This window comes from Dinoponera quadriceps, unplaced genomic scaffold (assembly GCF_001313825.1).
Source record: "Dinoponera quadriceps isolate SergipeBrazil2010 unplaced genomic scaffold, ASM131382v1 scaffold2157, whole genome shotgun sequence".
Classification (NCBI taxonomy): Eukaryota; Metazoa; Arthropoda; class Insecta; order Hymenoptera; family Formicidae; genus Dinoponera; species Dinoponera quadriceps.
Genome location: NW_014556198.1, coordinates 24,128 through 46,402, shown reverse-complemented (window position 1 = coordinate 46,402; position 22,275 = coordinate 24,128). Strand labels below are relative to the sequence as shown.

General features: G+C 42.8%; 1 protein-coding gene across 5 annotated transcripts in view; it reads left to right on the top strand.

The window, feature by feature from the left end:
- Positions 1–9,599: 9,599 nt before the first annotated feature.
- The window catches only part of LOC106747170 (aryl hydrocarbon receptor nuclear translocator-like protein 1), a 24,657-nt gene continuing 11,981 nt past the window's right edge, over positions 9,600–22,275 (top strand). For all 5 annotated transcript variants that reach the window (XM_014624514.1, XM_014624513.1, XM_014624512.1 and 2 more), the window contains exons 1-4: positions 9,600–10,340; positions 14,891–15,397; positions 18,507–18,578; positions 21,202–21,439. In XM_014624514.1, the coding sequence (XP_014480000.1) occupies positions 9,790–10,340; positions 14,891–15,397; positions 18,507–18,578; positions 21,202–21,439 (1,368 nt within the window). In that variant the 5' untranslated portion in view covers positions 9,600–9,789. The remainder of the gene's footprint in view (positions 10,341–14,890; positions 15,398–18,506; positions 18,579–21,201; positions 21,440–22,275) is intronic.

Below are 22,275 nucleotides of genomic sequence, written 5' to 3'. Positions count from 1 at the left end.
AACAAATTTGCGGTAAAACGAAACGATCCCAGGATTTCTCTTATTGTAAAAGGCACAAGATGTAAGAATCCTTGTATCCTAACAAATAATCGTCCATAAAAATCAACATAGAATATAGAGTGATCGTTTTTCGTTAATTTTTTCCATCGTAAACCGTTTCATCTTGACAGTAAAAGTCAAGCGGGTGAACGAAAACGAGAAAGGGAGAGAGGAAAGAGAGAGAGAGAGAGATTGCTTGTTTTATTTTCAAATTTCTCTTTTATACTCGTCGCGACAAAGCCGCGGCAAACGCTAACAAAGGTCGAAGATCGTTATTATTGAAAACGCGTTGCTCCTCGGGAGTGAATAATTGGATAAGCGCGCGCGCGGAGTATACGGACAGCGCGCGAAATCACTGTAAATTAATCGACAGGGGGACTGATCCTCCGGTTACTGAAAAAACACGCTAATGAGTGGACGAGGCAGATTTAGCCGGGGGATCGAGAGCAGACTGTGGTCACTTCAAACGTCAATGCCGATCGTAAATCGGACTGTCGCGCGCAGGGCGTATTGATGATAACAATTACCGCTCCGTTACAAACGGCCCGGCCGACGTAGATGCGGCTGAGGCAGGCTTAAGCTCATGTATAATTAGCGCTAATTAATACAGTGCAATCGGCTTGGTCGTGAAATATCGACAGTTGGTTTAAGGTGAAGTTGAAATCGAGGAAGAGAAGGGGAGAGAGGGGGAGAAATACATCACGTCTATGCTCGCGTGTGTTTTTTCTGCGATTGCGATTCGAAGGAGGCGCGAAAGAGTCGTCCTTGAAACTACGAAATACGTCGTGGCGGTAATTCCGCGTCTCGATGATAATCATCGTCGCATCGCGATCCGAAGCGTTCGCTGATAATAATCGCGGATATTTATACACGTCTCTCTCTTCGCGCGCGCGTGCGCGTGTTGTTTTCTAACGGTAGCTTACATATCGCATTCATTTATAAAAGCATTTATAGCAATTCTGGATCAATCGGTCTCTGCCTTTTCCTTTTTTCTGTACTGGAAAGAGAAATGGAGAGCAAACTATGTGTCGACACCGATGGTGAATGCTGGCTGTTTTCTCGTTATTAAAAGTCGCGCATGTTCGGCCGGGGTGCGATTTAAACGCATAATTTACTCTGACAGTCAACGGTGACTCGTAAGACAACTGAGTTGACAGTGTCAACAGTCAAGTTCAAGCACGGTATCGTCAACATAGTTGACGCAATTCCAACATCGGTAGTATGCAGTGCAACCGGCGTTAACTTAATACCGACTATAATCAACATCGGCAAGTATTCACGACAAGTACAAGACGACGAGTACTCCTGTTAATCCCAGCATCGCGAGTGAGGAACGTAGGCGCGTATGATCGGATGGGTATTAAAAATTTCTCGTAGGTGGCACCGTACGGCGACGGCTATCATTATTACTTAGTAAATTGTACGCGCAAAGGTAAACCGGTTGGTCGAAGGCTGTTCCGTCTGATACAAAGTAACGACGGGATAAACAAGAAATGCGCTACGCAGGAGGAATAGTCGCGCGACGTGAAACATGCCGGCCGCTCCTTTCGTGCCTTTTCGCATAATGCTTGTAATCGAATTAGGGCCGCGTGATTAGCGTCGACGGGTAAATTTTAACGGCTTTGATAGCTCCTGTTGCATAAACGCAACTTCACTCTATCAACGGTTATCACTTTATAGAGGAAATTTCCGGATAATAACAGTTTATAATTGTGATATCTAAATTGTTTAATACATATGAAGCTAGATGTGTGCGTACGGATTCATGTTCAAGGAGAATGTTCATCTCTTTACGCGGAAAAAAATTGTTGTATAAAATTGTTGTAACTGTTGTAGAATTGGTTAGTAACTCCATAATTGCGTTAAAGTTTCTTAATAGCAACAGCAGAAAATATTGAAACTAATATGTTGTTTCAATAATTCAAATATTTCTCGAGTCGAAATTTTGACTCTGTGTTAACTTCTGAATTCTACAACAATAGGAGCTAAGCCAAGTAGTATCGATCGGCCCCAGGGGGCCGTGAATCTTGCGATCGACTTATATCTGGAAACGTACGAGAAATGATAAAAGTGAACGAATTTGTACTAAAATATTTATAATTTCATTAGTCAACACTTAATAAATTTGCTTGCTTTTGTAATTTTGTTGTTTTGAGACACACGATCGATCCCCTTGTCTTCCAGCGTGGACTCGTGAAAAGTGGGAATTTTCTCGTTTGAAAGCACATTTCGAAATGTTCGCGTTTTCGCCCTAAAGGGAAAAATTTACGCGATCGCTGAACTGAATTCCATAAATGATAAGCCCCGATCGAGCTGTGTCAACACCGCAAACTCACATCCTCATCGTCTTGCTCATGCCGGCGGATGATGCCCCTTCACAACTGATCGATCATCCATCGTGCGAGGAAGAAGCCGAAGCGGTCGTAAGAATTGCCGCAATATCCTCCTCGCTCTAGCGCGGTAACGGCGCAATGAGACGCGCGTGGGGGTGGCGACGGGTACCTGCCGCGTGGTACCTCGTCGCGAGGGCGATTCCTCGGCGCAGGGCGGTTTTAGTCACTCCCACCTGTGCCAGTATCGCGCGACCACGTGGTATATTCGGCGGCGATATACTGCGGCACCGCTGACGGGCGCCTCTCTGTTGTCGCCCTCGTCATCGGCGGAGGCGTCTCCACCACCCACCCGCAGTTCTCAGTGTCAAACGGACGACGCGTCTGTCGCGATCACGGGAGAGAAAGAGAGAATCGCATATCATCATCTCCGATTGATAATATCGTCGTCACGGGCAGTGTCGCGTCGTCGTACGAGGTAACGTCGTCGTCGAGATCGACCAGTCGGAGCTGATCGTCGTTCGCTGGTGACACACGTGGCGACAGCATCCAGGAAGTTTACGTCGAGTCGGACCAGTGTTCCTCAGCGGTCGGCACGACTTCGTCGTTGTCGTCGCCGAGGAGGTACCCTCGAAGCACGAGGGCATCGCCCGTCAAAAGAGGAGGCGACGGGCCTCCTGGCCTCCTCGAGGATGCCGTCGCCTCTTCGTCGCCGACGACGACGTGGATGTACGCGCTTCTCGGTAAGGACCGACGATCCTCGCATGACCTTAGCGACGTGCGGGACGACCCCCTCGTCGAAGCTTCGCCTCGTCCCCTGCGCCGGGGCGAGATCGCGTCGCGTGTGTGCTACTCCCTCGGTCGACGGTTCTTCCGGGACGTCCTCGGGACGCGGAGCGAAGTCGCGCCATTTCCGCTAATTGTTCCAGCACGACGTGTGCGTAAGCACCGATTAATAATGCGTGCAGCATTTATTCAGTCACGCGACAGCTGTCGATTTCCTTAAGTAGTCCGTGTGTCATTCGTCGCCTGCTTAAGCCATTGTTATCGGCCGATGATAGTAATCGATGGCAATGATTCGTAACACTTTCGCGCGATCTTTTGCAAGTCGTTATCGCATCGACACGCGATCGCGACATTGGTCTGGTTTCCACCGAAACTTTTAATCCGGTTCCACGTCGCACCTAATGCGGTGCGAAATTTAAATTTAAATCGAAACGCGACTAACCTTCTTTACCACTACACGATAAAAAGTTTTGTGTTCAAAACGGTCGGAACTGAAATTTTTGTGTTGCGTTAACATGGGGGAGTATGTTAAAAAATACACAAATATGTTAAATTGATGTATTTACTTTGTTCACATATTACTTTTTAACATTAACAAGACGAATATGTTACTTTAACACAAAAATTTCGGTGGACCGTTCGTAAAACGCATTTTTTTACTATGCACTTCACTTCTAATTTTAATATGCAATTCACTTCTAACACTGCATTACATACTAAAAAATGTTGCGTTAAATTTAACACATTTCACATATCCCAAAAGGACCACACAAGTTTTTGTCTTAATTTAACGCAAGAGTGTGTTGGGAAATAACACAAATGTTATGTAAAAATTTAACACAAAATTAATATTAGTCGACACTGAAATATAAAATGTGTTATGTGTTTTAACATTTACACATGTCGAGACTTAACACAAAATACTGAGATAACATAAACACAAATTAACCCACAGGTATATTAAAGATTGATCGCAAAAGTTTTAACAAAAACTGATTTTAACACAAAAGTACAAGATTTTTTATTTTATTTATATTTTATTTTTACTGTGTACATTCGTTTCGCACTGAAGTAGAACCGGATTGAACGGCGGACTCGGTAGAAATTGGACCATCGATGGCGCGCGCAAACTCGCGACAGCGAAACCGCGGGATTCGCGCCATCGGGCCAAGTGTAAAAAAATACTTTGTCAGTGAATCAATGCTTTCTCCTGCGAGAAGCTTGCGTCAGTGACATTGTACGCCGTCATCAGGCCATGGTATCGAATGATACGATTTTCATCGACGCATCATCATTGGACGTGTCACGTTCTATGTTGCTGAAATTTTTTCGTCGTCTCAGCGCGCTTCCCTCATCGCCATCGCCGTCGCAACGCAATCGGCTCTCCCGCCTTCGGAGGCACGAAGAACGTCTTCCCCTAGAATTTTTTCTGCCCTTTTTTATCTCTGCCGTTCGCGCGATCGCCGCTCGAGAATCGACAAAGAACACTTCGCTTTACACAAAAAAATAACGTGGAATTATGACGAGAAATATTTTCAAATCCCAAGAACTCCCGTAAATCGACCAAAATGTTGAAAAAGCTATGTTTATTGATAGAGCTCTCTCTAAAATTTTTTTAGAACTTTAAATCTTTTGAGATTTGGCATTGAATATCAAGGAAACTCGTACGGGATAAAGAAACGCAACGTAAACTTGACGTCTCGCTTCGTCCGGATCTATTTTTTCTGCTTTAGTGAACAGAATTATTTGTTTGACTCGCGTCAAGAACTCCAGAACTTATTAAAAAAAGGAGCCAGAATTCTGAATAGTTTGTGAGTTTCCGTGAAGTGAGACGCAAGCTTAACACACATACATATACGCGAGAAAAAAATGTTGCAATCTTTTCGATACTGATCTAGCTAATATTTTTCGCTGTAACGCCTAGATCCAAACAGCTAATAAATTTAGTTGTGTTAGTTAGCTGTTCCTCTTTCAAAACCACGTATTAGCTGCCACAGCTATATCTTAGCTGCCACAACCAATTCTTTCTCTGAGTGCGCACGATAATTCGACGGCTCGACGACGAACACTGTTTCGTCGAGACAAAGCGCCTTCGCGCTATTATCTTTTCCACCCTCGCGACAGGTAACAGTCGTCTCCGTCCCGCGACCGCTTCGTCGGTGTCATCTGGACTTCCGGATCGACGAGAGGCACCGTTATTGCACGTTATAATGCGCGGCTCTGTCGAAGGTTGCGCATCTATCGCGGCCGTCTAGAGAGAATGTCATTGCCGCTATTATCTGAATCGTCACGTGATTGCCTCCCGAGGAATTTTATCAGATGCCAAGTCAAGGTGCCGATTACACACCGACAAAGCGAGTCTCCGTTGCGGTGTTTCACGCGACGCTCCAGTATCCCCTCGATCGTCGCACGGTGAAGCGCGAGTATCAATCATTCACACTCTCAAGCGTGAACGGCGAAGCATCGTTGATATACTGCTGATGAGCGCGATGGAAAATCATCGATGCCCTATTCAAGTCGTGACGAGAGCTATGTCTCGAGCCAGTGAGTCTTCCGTGGGCCAGAAAATTCCCGTTGGTCGCCATCACTTGTCCTCTATTTTTTCGAAATTTCTTAGGGTAGAATCTCGTTCGAAAAGTAAAATGACCTCCGAATAGAGTGATTTTCTATTTGTAGAGGGTGAACTCTTCATTTGGAGTCGAGTGAATATTTCCACTTGAAATTGAAGATGTAAAATCCGATGTACTACCCCACTGCCACAAGAACACATTCACTTCAATCGAGTGGCGGTATTTTTGTCGTCGTTTCGAGTGGGAAAAAGAAACACTGCCACTTTTCACTTATTTTCATCGCGACTCTGTTCCGAGAAATAAGAGAGAGTAAATTCTCGTCTGCGGGATCCGCGCACGGCATTACAACGGCCACACACGAGTTACCGTTGACAATTAGTCGTTGTCGTACATCTTAACGCGGTGGAAATGGCGCGAAGCAATGCATTAATTAATTGCTCATCGAGGCTTGATTGAATTTCGCGCGCGAAGTGCTCGAAGACGACCTCGCGATGAACGTCGTGCGATATTATTTTATGAATGTGGCAGAGCCAACGAATGCCATGAGAACGGATTCGTGTTTAGCGGTGCGCCGGTTAGCGGTCTAGACGCGCCTGAAATGGAGACCACCCCAACAGGGAAAACATCTCCTTCTTTCGCGTCCATCGCGAATTAGTTCGCCGAGCGGATCGAGAAAGAAAGAGAAATTCTCGTTTGTAAGACTCTCGAATCGTCTGGAACGAAGACTCTTCGAGGCCTCGTAGGAACGTTCATTCGCCGCAAGTTTCTCGTTCCTCCGAACGAGCGAATGAGCTGTCGCTGTTCGGCCGCGTAATATGCCGCGAGCTCGAGCATGAAATGTCATAAAAACGCGGAATTGCCTGAGTAGCAAGCGGCGAAGGTGGCGAGCAGAAAGAGGCAGCAATTAATGCACGTCCGAAGGCGATTCGCCCTCGTGCCGTTGATTAATTGCCGATTTCGTCGTCCCGGCCGATCTGGGGCCGATTGCGCAAGAAGCCCCTTTTGTGAGCGCATCTTCCCCGATCGGTAATGCGCGGGCGAAATTTTTCGCACCGGGGAAGTTTATTAATGCCACGATCGCGCGCGCGCATGAGGAATTAACCTTTCGCATTTGCCGTTCGGTTGCCGACGTGTGCGTGCCTGTTCGGGCACCTGATGATCCTTCTCTCTCGCGAGCTACTCTCTCCCGTCGCCCTCCACGAGAGACTTCCTTTCCGTCTCTTTTTCGCCCGAAGCAAATGTACGGTGACAAACGATTATTGCGTCATCGTTAACGCGCTCCTCTACGCGCGTTGACGGTAGCCGGCGCATTCTTCGGAGTCGCGGACACCCGAATATGCGTCCGGCCACATCCGCGATCGTGACATTGCCGCGCTGTTGTCGCCGGGGATTATTGTTCGTGCGACAGATTTGTTTGCACGTCTCTTCCGTATGAAATCACGCGATACCATATGCTGCCGTTTCGCGAATTCCCGTGCGGGACCCCGAAACGACACAACACTGCGCGACTTCCGAATGACTTTCCGAAATTTTCGTCCTACATTGAGTCTGCTTAGTTCTACGTTGAGACTTCAACCGTAGGAAAGTTCCCATTTGTAGCATCAAAAGAGCACGATAGAAGAGCACTTTGAACACTTAATGTAGAGCTAAATTGGACTTAAAGTAGAACTAAAATTTCGACTCGGATTTTTTAGCCGAAATTTTAGTTCTATATTAATTATTTAGGTGGAGAAAATAATAAGTGCTCTTTTAATACTACAAATGAGAATTGAGGCCTCCGATGTTTAAATTTTCGTCCCACATTAAGTTTTCAAGTGGAGAAAACGGCAATAACTTCTCATTTATAGCATCAAAAGAACACAATAGAACCCGTACAACACAGAAGCTTGCAGTTACATTGTAGGAATATTGTAACATTGCAAGTTGCAATGTAATATTACGGAGATATTGTACTGGCATGAAATTGCAATATTCCGTCGAAAAATGGCAATAACATTCTTAAAACATTGTAAATTTATTTAATAAATTTATTTAATATTTTAATACTCTATGATTTTTATATGGATGCATCATGATTACGGACGAAAAAATGCATTTATGAGTTAAATTTTTACGCTGATCTAACTTTATTAATTGTGAGCATTGTCGTCATTATTTTAACGACTTGATATTATTAATTATAATATTTGCTAAAACGTCACGCTGTAGATGAAATGAATTACCAGGAGATGAATTATTGGATGTCACATTGATGTTAAGGTATATTAAACGATAGACTGTGCAATATTACATAAATATATATTTTTTGAATTAATTGAAAAAAGATATAGGGAAAGAGGCACAATGACCGGGATATCGGTTGGGATATTTAAACGCAAAACAGACTATATTATCGAATGTGCAGCTTTTGATAAGGGAGAAAGTGATCTATCGAAAAGCAATCGATTAAATTGCAGTGTTGATTAACTCATTAGGTTGCAATCAAAGGCCGCCGATTTACCGGTATGTGGCACGGACAGTGTGTTTATCTAATAAATCATTTGGCACGGACAGTGTGTTTATCTAATAAATTATTTGGCAAGTTAAATATCGAGTTTCGGTCATTAACTAGCTTTAAATTGCGACATATTTATTTAACATATTTCTAATGAGTGCTAATCACCGTAACACGTATGCCAATTATTACGACATGAGTGCCAATTATTGTGATTTTCGTTATTTCAATTCGTTATTTCAATTTTCGTTATTTCGATATTTTATTTTGAGCAGGATATACTTTTATTTTTCCAATACAACCATGTATTATAGTAACGTAGAATCTTGACTAATTTTCACAAGAAAACCGAATTCTACAAGTGCCAGTTTTGCATCAAGAGACAGCTTAAAATAGAAATGTATCGTAAAACTGCCAATCACTGTACCTTTTCCCCTACATGAAGTTAACAATTAATAACATTTTTGATAATTTATTTTTAAGTGTAATCGTAAATTTCTAATTACTTTGTACCCATAATACAGACATTAAAGTATTTTCAACCAGTTCGTAATTATTACGTACGTATGATTTAAATATATTTTGTATATGAAGCAATTACAAACTTAAGATTACACGTCTACATTAATTTTTTATATTTATATATGCTTTCGGCATTTATCCGTTAAAATTTGAAACATTTTGTACATAATGTGTCTGTAACAATACGTTGCATTGCTACATTCCACAACATAACGTTGCTGTAATTTTTTTTGCTACGTTCCTAAGAGCGGACATTTTAACATTGCTGCAATTTCAGAACAACATTGCGATAAAATTTCGCAACGTATCTGCAATGTTGCAATCTTCCGATGAAACGTTGCTACAATGTTCTTGCAATCTTGCTGTATGGGAAGATCTCTGAAGACTTAATGTCGAACCAACTAGACATAATGTAAGATTAAAATTTCGACTCGGATATATATATATATTTCTCGTTCCTCTCTGTTTTTATTGTCCGATGGTCACTCGACTGGCAGCCGGCGTTAAGCCGAACCGGCGCATTCACCGACGCAGACGCATTGGAAATTAATCGTCGGTCGTCTAAACGGGGGGGAGCCTGCCGGTTTGGAAAGTCGCGCGCTTTGCGTCGCGGGCAGCTCGCGAGTGGATAATTACACCCCGGTCGAGATGATTGCCCCGATAGAACGGCTCACCCGTGTTTTACATTACGCAAATTTTCCGCGCGCTCTTCGGCGCGATAAAGCACCCCGCAAGTCGATATTGCGCACTTGCGCGCACCGGCTGCGCAGGCGAATCTAATAACGCGCCCGAGACCGCAAACGGAAACGCCGATCTTTTTTTTTTTCCTTTCTTGTGCTGGCCCGTTTCATTATCATAAACACAGCTCCGTCGTGTCGCGCCGCGTTCTCTTGCAATTTCGAGAGAGAGGTGCACACCAGGAAAGTGCCACGCGGAGAGAAATAGGCGAGCGATTTTGCGCCCCGGCCGATAATGTCACGACTCGCGAGGAGGGGTCGCCGTCTACATTTGATCGCTAAGATGAGAGGAGCTCCCGCACGTCGCAAGCATGTTCCCGCGACTCGCCTCCCCCGGCGGACTTCTTCCTCCGGGAGCCCCATCTTCTTCAGAGCCCACAACCACTCTTGCCAGTCGTTCTCCAGACGAGGGTGGTTTGCTACCGGACAGCAGCGGCGGCGCCGTCGAGAATGAGGCGGTGGTCGCGGACGATGGCGCCTGCGTGAACGATCGGATCCTCCATTATTATTACCACCATCATCAGCATCATCATCATCCTCAGCATCGTTATCGTCATCGCGAGCTGCAACAGCAGCCGGAACCCGAGCCGGAGCTGGACGATCTCTTGCGCTTCCGCGGACCAACAGGAGGACAGGAAATGGTCGTGCAGGAAATGGCACAGGGCTACACGCAGCTCCTTCATACCGCCCAAAAGCCGGAGTTCATCTCGTTGGACGAGCTGCAGCCGCGCGTCCATCAGGAGCACCACCGTGTGCACGAAACCTGCGCGCAGATCGCCTCGTCCGCCTCCCAGCTCTACCAACAACATCGCGACGGCCATCAGCAACAACGAAATTACTATAATCTCTCGACCGTGCAAAAGTAAGTTCGGCTTAGTGTCGTTGTTGTTGTTTTCGTGTATCATGAGCGCGAATGCGCTTACCGTTCTCGCGAAGATTACGAATGAAAGAAGGACATTCGTCGCAGAGACTCGTGCACGAATGAACGACGGTCGTATGAATGAACAAATGGACATGTGATGTATTTTAATTACCCATAGGTAATTATACGCGTGGATGATAGCGCGATGTCAGGCCGATTATCGTTGAAACGTCGCGTTTTCGGTAAGGGTACGTTTCAAGTACGTTTTCGATATACTGAGAGTAAAATGTTTAAAAGATAAAAAAATATTTAAAGCGGCTACTAATAACATCACGCGAAATAATACCCGTAATTTATTTTATTTGTTCGATCATTTCCTAAAGGTATCATAGATACATATTTCCGAAAGGTACATGGAAATCATACAATTTTCAGCCTTATACATTTACTCATAAGGTTGAAAATCGTATACATAACTCTAATTATAATGACAGACTTGTGACTATAATTATGAAGATATAGGCCTTATGTATATATGTACAAAACGGAAAATCGTGTAATTTCTTATTTAGAAAATAATACATAAACATATATAATGCTGACTTCTGAATAAATATCTTTCATTTTTTCGATATTTTTCTCTCCGTATAGAATTTGTGGTCTTGAGGACGAAAGGACACAGCGATTATTGTCGAGTCGGTATCTGGATTATCCGGTTATTTAATAATTTTTTTTTTTAATCCACAGCCTCTGCGTAAGATAGAAGGCAAAGGCCTGCGTCAGTCATTGGCAATTGAGCGTTCACGCTCTGACGGGTCCAAATAGTGTACGGTAGTGCTTTCACGGTGACGCGAATTTAACGAACCTTTCGGCGCTATTGGTGTGTCGAACGATAGATATATATTGATTAATCGCTGTCTCCGTAGCCGATTTTAACGCGGCCGTTTCCGATCACCGTGGCGCAGCGACGACGACGGGGCTTCTCTCGCTTTCCATCCTTTCTCTCCCTTTTTCTCCCTTTCCCGTTCCCACACGCCACCGCGGCCCGATGCCCGACATTTTATACGAGCATGCTGTTACGCAACGCGTCTTTATCATTATCTCGCGGTGGCGGTAAACGAGAAACGTACGGTGCATTTTCCAGCCTCCCGATCGAATGCACTTTCTCGTATTAACTGTGTGCCTCGACGACACCTGCAACGTAAATTCGTTCCCTCATCGTATCACGAGCGAGGTAAACACCGTGTATAATTCGCGATTTGCCTTGATAAGCCTGGCGAATGCGATTAGACTGCAAGCGCGATTAGACCGCGATCCGGCTCGCTCGTGCGCTCGCTAGCTCGATGAAAGTTGGGAACTCGGGAAAAGTCGAATGCCCCGAGTCAAAGTTCTGATGTTACTTTAACCTCTTCGTCCCGAATGGTATACACATATGTATCACCGATGTTTCTAAACACTTGAAAGCTAAGTTATGTCATTTGACTACTAAATTAACTAAATCATATCTAACATTTTATCAGGAGGAAATTGCTTATATACGCTCTTGACCTTCAATGAACTTGGTAGGGTATGACACAGCCCAGCGATATTTAAATTTCTATAAGTTTTTTTTTTTAATACTGCATTCAAGTTGCCGTTTTGTGCAGCTGGAATTATGGTCATACTTATGGTGAAGTGTAGCATGGGGTATGAGATACTCCATGTGGTTCGCCGTGTGTTGATTTTTTCCGTCTGGTTCTCAGAAGGTTAAAGATAGTTTGCGTAATATTTTTTTTACTAGGAATACTTTTACATAAAAAAACATTTTTTTCAAATGAGGAAATATACATTTTTTTTAATCTATACACTATTATAAAAATGTGTGTTAAATTTAATAATCTGGACGTGGAAGGAAGATTCCTCACGTACGTTGATAAGTACGACGGAATGTCGGCACGTGCATCATCACGCTGTCGAACATATTTATCCCCCAGAATTAAAATATTCGCAATTAACAACCTTGCTTGGCTCTTATTGACCTATTTTAATTTCTAAACATTCGATTGTATGTCACGAGAGCCTAATATAATACGGTCGGTTTAATAATCTGGCGATCGATTCTTTTAGCGCTCAGATTTAATTTTAACACTTGAACAATCTATTTTGATGCTAAAATAGCGAAAACAGGAATTTGAGGTACCATCAGAATCGGAGTAGGAGTAAACTGAATATATTTTGCTTAGTTCCCGCCGTGTTGTACAATTAAAGATTTAACAGAGGGCCAAAATTTCGACCGGGGTGAGCGACAACGATCAGTCTCATCGTTTTATCTGGCCTGATAGGCAGCTCTTGTGTATCCGGCTCATCCCGGCTGAGAATAAGCCGCGTGTTCGTTGTTATTACGCAATCGTCATCAGCCAAATTGCGCGGGATAGGTACGCGGGGGATTTTCAGAGGCGCACGTAGAAGCGACTTATCGAGATGACTGGGTGAAATCTTCAACGTTGTAAATAAGTCGTGCCAATCGAATAGAAGCGTGTACGCAGGGGCTCGCTTAGATTTGCTTAGAAGGTTGAAGTTGCGCCTCGGGCAGATACACAACGCACTCGAGCTCCCACCTGTGTCGCACCGCATGCAGCATGACGTCGCCGCGTTGCGATGGTGTCTCATGCACTGTCGTTCTATCTATGAATAAATAGAATTACGCTAATCGCCTGCATTACATCATAATACACGGAACTATCCGCTGACGACTAGATAGCCGGCAGACCTTGATCCACCATTTTTCTTTTTTGTTTTTTCTTTCGCGGATGAATAGAGAGAGAGAGAGAGAGAGAGAGAGAAAGGGAGAGAGAAAGAGAGAGTCTCGGTGAACGTTGGAAGAATGTGTGATCTGCTAATTTTTAGGGGAGATTGATTTCCAACGGGAATTCCGTCGAATAGCGTCCTTAATTATAAGTAGAGTGCTATCCATTTAGTGACGCAAGTCAACAAAAATCGACTTCTAGTATCGTTTTTGCTTTTTATTTAATTTGTGTTACTATGTGTCGATGACTCAGATTAACTTCGATTAACTCTGCTTCGGCTGTGAGTTGAGCGAAGTAGAGCGAGTGAATATTTTTTGAGATATTTTCTAACCGATATTTATTGATTAGTTGAATTGTGATGACGGAATATATATTTTTTTGTGAAATATACCTAAGTTTCTTTATTAATTGGTTCACTTGCTAGGTATAACATTTAATTTCGCCGTATTTAAACAAAAGTTTATTTCTGCGAAATAAGTCTTATATTTCAAGAAAAAAATGTTTAATCTTTTTTTCTCAGTGTACGTTCTGCGTCCTGCGTCCTTTATGTGGATGAACTTTTAATAACGCGCGTATCCCTGCGCGCTCAGATTCCGTTTATGAGACGGCGCGGTCGAGATTTAATCGGCGCGACGACGAAAGGACTCGTATACGATCGAGCGAGTAAGACAAATCAGGGAGATTGGATCGATATCGCTCGCAGGAGCCATAGATCGCGAGATCGATGACGATAGTTCAATACTCCCGGACTTGGGGCGCTGCCGCAACTATATATTACACGCCCCGTATACGCCAGATTAGTGATTATCTATATGCAAAACGTTTACGCGTTCCCACATGTGGTTGTAACTTACGGCTGTGCCGTTCGCCCGGAGTTTTAAAAGTATCTAGAAGAAGAAAAAAATGAAAAGAGAGAGAGAGAGAGAGAGAGAGAGAGAGAGAGAACCCGCTGATAACTGGTCCGCTTATATTCCGAGAGAAGATAATGATAAGGAATTTGAATAATCGCTCGCGTGGCACGCAGAATATAACGCAGCAAATCTGTCGACCTCTCCCTCTCGGTTATATAATTCTTACGTCGTAATAATTGCGAGAGATCTCGGACACACAGTTTGGGAGGATTTTTTTCATACACTTGCGAGACCACGTTGAGGCACAGGGCAAATTTTACCGCGTGTTCCACGAACGGAGTCTATACTTATTATTCTAACAAGACGACTTCGTCGATTTGGTCTTTAAACGGCACGCCTGAGATTGTTTGTGTCTGAACGTTTCTCTCCTCTCTCTTTATCGTTATCATAAACTGTAATTTCTGAAATGAAATACCAATGACATTTTCGTTCTAATTTCAAACATCACGTTTACATTCTGGTGATATCAAATTATATCTACGACATCTGTGTGCTTTTTTGCGTATGTATACACGGAAATTGAAAGGGGAGAAAATATGCAATCTGACGTTTCGGTGTCGCAAGTGTCATAAACGCGACGAAATTTCTTTGCGGCGTTATAATAGCCGTTCTACAGTAGCATAAAGTATGCAGTAAGACGTTAGCTAATTGACCAATTGGATTCTAGTGTCCAAGAATAATTTATCGGTGGTTGGTCAATCAGCTTACCGCTTACGTCTTACCGCATACTATTGTAAAACCACCTTCGACAACACCCGTTTCCTCATAGCCGTCGATTTTCGATGACGCTCGAAACATCCTCTCTCTATCTTTCCTCTCTCTTTCTGATCTTTGTCTCAAAACTTGCTTTCAGAATTTCCTGCCCCACGGTTTATTTTGGCGAAATAGACACGGGTTCCGGAGTGGGAGAGTTAACCGCAGCCTCGGCGGGGGGTGGCGAAGGTCTCGCCCCGACTCCAACCCCCGCCAGCAGCAACACCACCGCCACCACCCCCAGCAGCCCGAGTGCGACCACTACAACTACCAGCACCACCACCACCACCACCACCACTACCACCACCACCGCCAGCAGCAGCACCGCTGTCGCCACCGCCGCCACTACCATCGCCACCATCTCCAACAGCACCTCCACCATCCCTCAGGTTGCAACGGGGGCTGAACCGCCCCAGCACATGGAGACACCCCCGACGATGATTCCCGACCAGGCACCCGCCTCCGGCCATCATTATCACCACCATCACCACCATCATCATCACCATCGACATCATTGTAACACATCCACCACGAGTAGCCACGGACCAACGAACGATATCTCGGTCGAGTTCGCACCGGCGTCCAGGAAGCGGAAGCTTTCCTGCCAGTAAGTTCAATTTAGTAACTTGTCGGAATACCCCGAGAGGATCTCTCCCTCTCTCAAGAGAGCGACTCGGATCCAATGACGTTTCTTCGGACGGTTTCTCACAACGGTCTTTAAAGTTTCTTACAATGGTCTTTAAAGTGAGAATCCGATGGCGAGTGGCGGCCGTCGCGTTCATCACAAAGCGTCACCGCGTTGCACGCGGATGGAAGTCGTATTGAGATATTACACGTTAAACTGACGCACGGAACACGACGAAACGAAGCCTACCAAATGTATCCGCCAAGTCTGGAATCTCGCGTGTGCAAACAGCCCGACAACAACCGCCACCCCCCTTCTGCCCACCTTCTCTCGATACTCATCGATGTCGATGTTTCGAGATATGCCTCACGTTAGTTTCGTAGACGTTAGGGTAATTACCAATCAAGATATCGGGTACGCAGTCAAAGGGTNCCCCCACCCCCCCCTTTTTCCTTTCTCTCTCTCCGGAGGGAAACTTCGAGACCACTCGAAATCACCATCGGCAGTTGCTTTTACTATTCCCAGATGCGGTCTGCATATCGTTCTGCATACATTGAGAGAAAAATTCTTGACATTTGTAACGGTATAATCGTATAAGCGAAAGAAGTATAGTTGGGAGAACCATTTTTTCTAATAAATGTTACTACAATGTCAGTAATAATAACCTTATATGCGTATTGCTATGCAGAGAAAACAATTCGTTACAACTGGATTTTCCGCTGTCTAGGGATCACACTAGAAACTCGGTCGTAGCAACAAAAAGATTCGTGTGACAGGTTTTTACTTAATAGTAGTCTTAGTCGAGTTTTAATGCAGCTGAATACTCACACGAGTGTTTCTAGTCGCGGTAACAGAGATATCACTTCTTGCCACCGAGTGACAAGAAAGTTCATTTCTCGTCGTCGAGTCCACACTGAGAGAAAAAATACCTAAGAAATAAAAAATATTTATTCGGTGGCTACTAATAATATATTTATTTATATTAAGATACATATTTTTACACTGAGAACAATATAAGAAAAATATATTTTTTGTTATTTGTACTGAGAAATGAACTTGATTGGATCTACCTGACAATGGACAACCAAACGCGTTTTCATTGAAGGAAACAAAATTTCTAGAATCATGAATTAAATTTGGTTCTTATAATCACAAATTCTGTTTTCTTCAACTAAAACACTTTTAGTTATCTATTGTTAGATAGATTCAATTAAACTCATTTGTGGACTCAGTGTGGACACCGAGAAAAAAGCGGTTGAATCGACAAAATTAGCGGTCATCCTCATTTCGAAAAATATTATGTTCATTAAACAAATGACATATTAGCGCCACAATATGTTGCGTTGATACAATTGCTGACCAAATCGTAATCGTTGAATTAACTGATAATTCATTACAGCAAACTATATAATTTGTTCGATGAATTAAATGTTATGTTTGAGGAAATTTTGTTCGTTTAAGCAAAATTTCGTTCATTTTATCACTTTTTTCATTATAGCTTCTCATGGAAGCAATTATTTAATTTAAATAAAAAAATGGGTTTAAATAAAAATGTTATTAGCACTCACTGATTAAATTTAAATATAAAGATTATTTAAACATTTTTTTATCTTTGATTTTTTTTGTCGAATAAATATTCTTTATTTTTTAAATAGTTTCCTTTCAGTGAATCTGGTACTTATTCAGTTGCAGGAATTGAGATTTTTTCTTATATTACTATTCTTTTTAGTTGAAACCAGATGTAACAGATGTCAAGTTGTCGAAAACAGCAATAATTTTAGTGGGATTTCTCCAGTGCATGCACGTCGAATAGCGTCACTCGAAAATTACATTTTTTCTGCGACGCGAAACGTCGAGCATCATCATCGAGTGATGCCTCCTCGGCGCTTGCACCATCCACGTGGCACGCCTGTTTCGCTCTTTTTACCTCGTATAATGATCATTCATAATGAAGATTAAGGTGTGGTTTACGACGCGGGTATTTATTTTGTGACACTACATCAGAAATGTGCTACCATTAGATTAGCATGAGTTTCATGCGTGCCTGACCTAAGAACTTGCTTTCGTCATTAATGCATCGCGTCGGGCCACGATGGCACGTGTATATACGGGCGCGCGTGTGTATGTGTATAAACACGTTTTTTCTCCTCTCATAAATATTTACACACATCTCTTTCTCCGCGGAACCTTTCGTGAGATCGCGCTGGTTCGCGTTTCCCCCGCGAAAACGAGAAACCCGAGCGTGACTCTTCGAGCTCAAGACACAAAAGAAGCGGGGAAGCTCTACGACGCGGACGAAACTTGAACGAAATTCGCCCGTCAAAGGGGTAACACCCTCGGCGAAGGTCGCGTACCCGCCGAAGAAATTGTTTCTCTGTGATGTCCCGACCGAATTTCGCAGCCGCAGAGGGACTTCGTCAATTACGCGCTTGAATTGACGTGTCCGTCGGTAAATTAGCGAAATACCTATGAACAGAAGACTCATTAATATTGTCCCATTCGCTATTGGCATAATGATATCGAAAATTTCCAATTCAGGAGCATTATTCCGCATCGAAAATTTAGTTCTGCATTAAATCTAGTTTAGTCTCTGGAGGACTAAGTTCCTTTGTAATATTAAAAAAACACTTATTATGCTCCTTTGCAGTGGAAATTTGTTTCCTTTTTCTGCACTTGGAGACTTAATGTAAAATTTCGACTTGAGTCATGACCGCTGATAATTTCATGAATTGACTAACGATGCTTCAAAATAGCGGTTATAATGCACAGATATTAGAAAATAATGCATCTAATCCCGAAAATTTCCATTGTTGCTATGATTGGGAAAGCGACGGGATTGATGAAGTCTTTTGAACACGCAGCTGATTAAAACGGGCAGAGACGAAATCGATGCAAGCGCAGACATAATATTCAGCTATCGAGAAGCTGATTGTCGCGATGATAGCGTAAATATTCGTAATGTTACTCCATCTCGATTAATTCGCAATGTTAATTTATCTGCGTTTCATTAACATGTGACCCGCACACTAAACGTTTACGTTCTCCTTGCATGACATTTCTTCGTTGAAGAAACGATCCACGTTTGTTTCAGCGTTGGAAACGATCTCTTGGACGATTTAGGGGACGACACCAAATCCGTTCGCACAAATGACGACAGTAAGAAGTAAGTAAACAAAGTGCGATGTGCGTTGCGTCCAAGAATGACGATTTCCGATTGAGTCACTCTGCAGCTCAATCGATCCGGGCTTTTAGCGTAAAGCCGCCTCGGTCAGCGGTTACGCGGTATTATGTCAAGTATTGTCAAGGTGAGTGCCACCTTGACCTACCTCGATTCTTTGTTCTGGCTTCATCAGCGACGTCACTAATCCAATGTACCTGCCGCGCCGCGATGTGAGTCGCTCCGAGTGGTCGTGCGTTCGATTGCAACATCTTCTCAATTCGTTCGCGCGCTTCAGCTTCGCGATGCGGTATTTCCGCGGTAACGATTGACGGTAGAAGAATCGAGGAACTGAATGACCGAATGAATTGCTAATTCGATAATCGGACGTCGGACGATTATCCAGAAGAGAACGTCTTAAAGCTGCCCCTGACTATTATGTCATATTTTCATAAGACTCTCATATATTTTTGTAGAGGAGTGTTGCTGACTTGCATCCACTTACGTAAATTGCAAATTTTTTATCTTTAACAAGTTGTTAGAGACTAAAAATAAAATGTCGATTTTGATCCTCTTTTTCTCTTTTTTATTTTTTATTTCTATATTACATTTCATTTTATTTCAAATTTGATTTTATTCGAATATTAACATACTACGAGCCGTGTATATATCTGTGCGTTTCAGCCAAATTTCTTTCAACTCTCCGTCGGCGATGTTGAATTTAGCATAGTCCGTGGGCGATCCGGATCATTGAGGAAACACATATTTTTACATTGTTCTAGGTCGTATAAAACTCTCGCATACTTATGAAAACTTTAATTACGAGTTTTCACAATCGTAAAAGTCTGATTGCGTCTTACTTAAATTTTACACATTGAAATCAGGGCAGAAACATCGAAAAAATGGGATTTTAGTTAAAAATTCATCACTTTTATGACTGAAAGAAAACAAAAATCGTTTTAGGCTATAATATTTGAGGATATGTGCTTCGAAAAAAAAAGTGTAATAATATAATATTGGTTTCAAAAAGTTAAATTATTTTAACATCTGAAAATGATAGTTTTTGTAAGAAAAAAGATAAAGTTTCGTTTGAGAAAGAAAATAATAAAATCATTTTTATAGCAGATTATTAAATTTCTAGTTTAATTTTATCAAAATTAGTGTACGTATGAAAAATACAAATATTTCTAGTGCACAGTTTACACAATAACATAAAATGTAAATTACCGGACGCTATCATCTACCAGTTATTCTATAATTTATAATCAAAGACTGGTTGAGTTTTCAATGTCCCCCTTTGCCGACGGAGAGTTTAAATATTTTAACTCTTTTTAAACTTCACCCGATCTCGGGGGAAATTTAAGAAGAAAGAATAGCTGTCTCAAATATATGTTAAAATAAGAGTTTTAATTAATACAGCACAAATAGAATATATCGCGTGACGTATGTTCGGTAATAAACCGCGGTAGAGATTTAAAACCCTAGTTCTTCAGTCCGCTGTTTACGTTCTTACAGATCCGCTGACACGGCGTAAAAAATTCAGCGGATATTACGATACGTATTACGATATGTTCGCGCGGATCTGGATGAAATTACGCGAGCATGGCCCGACGGTACAGTTAACCGAAACCAGTTTCTCGCCGCGCGCTGCGATTTCCGCTGACCAATTGATCCCCGCGCGATATGAATGCGAATTCTTGGCTGACAAATCAGTAGTGGAGTGCGCGCGCGCTCTGAAAAGCGTCGTTTACGGGTTGAATCGCCCCGATGTAATTGACGCATACACACGTTGGCCTCGTTGTCGATCGAGCCCCGACGTCGCCGAGGCGCACGACCTCTCCCGCCGTGTCTTTTTACTTCGCGCCCCTCCCCCCGATGAAGGAAAGTCAGCGATTTCGGTCGAAAACACACGCGATCGTGTGAATAATCGGCCGCGGTGTGCAGAAGGAAAATCCAACGGTGTATGCCGACTGCGTCGTTCGGTCGCGCGGAAACGCCGCGCGTGCATTCCAATCTGTTTGCGCGAAAGGACGAATGGCCGATTAACGCAATCAGAATCTGCGTAACATTTAATCGCTCGCGGACGAGAGAAAGATGGAGAAGAATGATTTCTAGTAAACTGAAGAGGAACTTCCAGTAAACTGTAAAGAAAAAAAAGAGCGTCAAATGTCTGCGCACGTTCGTTGTGTTCGCGCGTTCGTAAACGCGTCGTAAAATTCCTCCATCCGAATCACGCAACCCCGAGAATCGATTACGTCACGTGATAGAGGCGATTCAGGATGAAGGATACGAGATGGAGATCTCCTGTTGTGTTAATTAGCAAAAAAAAGCGGACGAAAAAAATTTCCGTAAAAGTTTCCGAAATTTCGATCTTAAATTCTAACGTGCGTGGTTAGCGTGCACTCTCAATTTGTTATCAAGAATTTCACATAATTTCCAGTATCTCGTGTTACGAGTCTTGCAATTTTACAGGAGACTAGGCGCTGTCTCATTAAATTTTATACAGATAATAGATATTGCCCGCTTATCTAGAAGTTTCCTCGAAAGGTCTTAGACTTTATACGTACTGCCTGTCTCGACAGGCGCACAAGGACGGAATTGTGATCGTTGACATTTCATGTACATTTAGGCAGAATCATAGCGAGATTGAGAAGCGCAGGAGGGACAAGATGAACACGTACATCACCGAGCTGTCGGCAATGGTGCCAATGTGCCACGCGATGTCGCGGAAGTTGGATAAGCTGACTGTATTGCGGATGGCGGTACAACATCTCAAGACCATCTTCGGTGCCGTCACCTCATACACGGAAGGTCACTACAAGCCCGCGTTTCTCAGCGACCAGGAGCTCAAGACGCTCATACTTCAAGTGAGTCCACAATTCGAACGGTATCCGTAAATAAAAGTGAAAGCGGATTCAAAATTGTTAACTTAATTTCGCGCATTAACTGCGCGCAAAGTAAAGGTATAATCCGACGAAGGAGGTGTTGAACGAAAAAAGACGCTTCCTCTTAATTGACAAGATAGTTCATTTCGTGAGATAGACTAACGTTTTCAGACTACTTTCCATCCCTTCGGATAATATATTTTTCCGTCTTTCTTTTTCCTTTTCCCTGAGTAAAATTGTATTCAGTCGACCTGAGTTAAGAGCTACGCGAAAAAAAATTAGTATTAATTCAAGATTCACGCTTTCACATATGAACAAAAATATATGATCTTAAATGGAGATAAAAATTTCTCTTACATAAAGAAATTCTATAGTTCTATTAAAAATATCACATTCTTGTTATTCAAGAATTGTCACGAATTGAGAGGAAAAAATATTAGGTAGAATAAAGGCGATATCTTCAAACTAATACAATTCTTAGTTTGAAGATATTGTTCTTTCTATTCAATATTTTTTCCTCTCAATTCAGGAAAATTATTCTTGCGTACCATGAATATATTTTTAGCGGAATTAAATAGAATTTCTTCATTTATATATAAAAGCAAGTTTTATCTTAAAAAAGTAGAAGACTGAATTGGCAATCCCAGTTATGATTTCTCATCTCCTAACTGTAATTTCTTTTATTCGACCATCAGCTGACTTATTTATCTAGCCATTATCTAACCGTTAGGAGAAATGAGCGTTATATTACTGGTTAAAAGCGGCGTTAGACACAATTTACCACCTCGTGGCTGGATCTCCCCCCCCCCCCCCCCCCC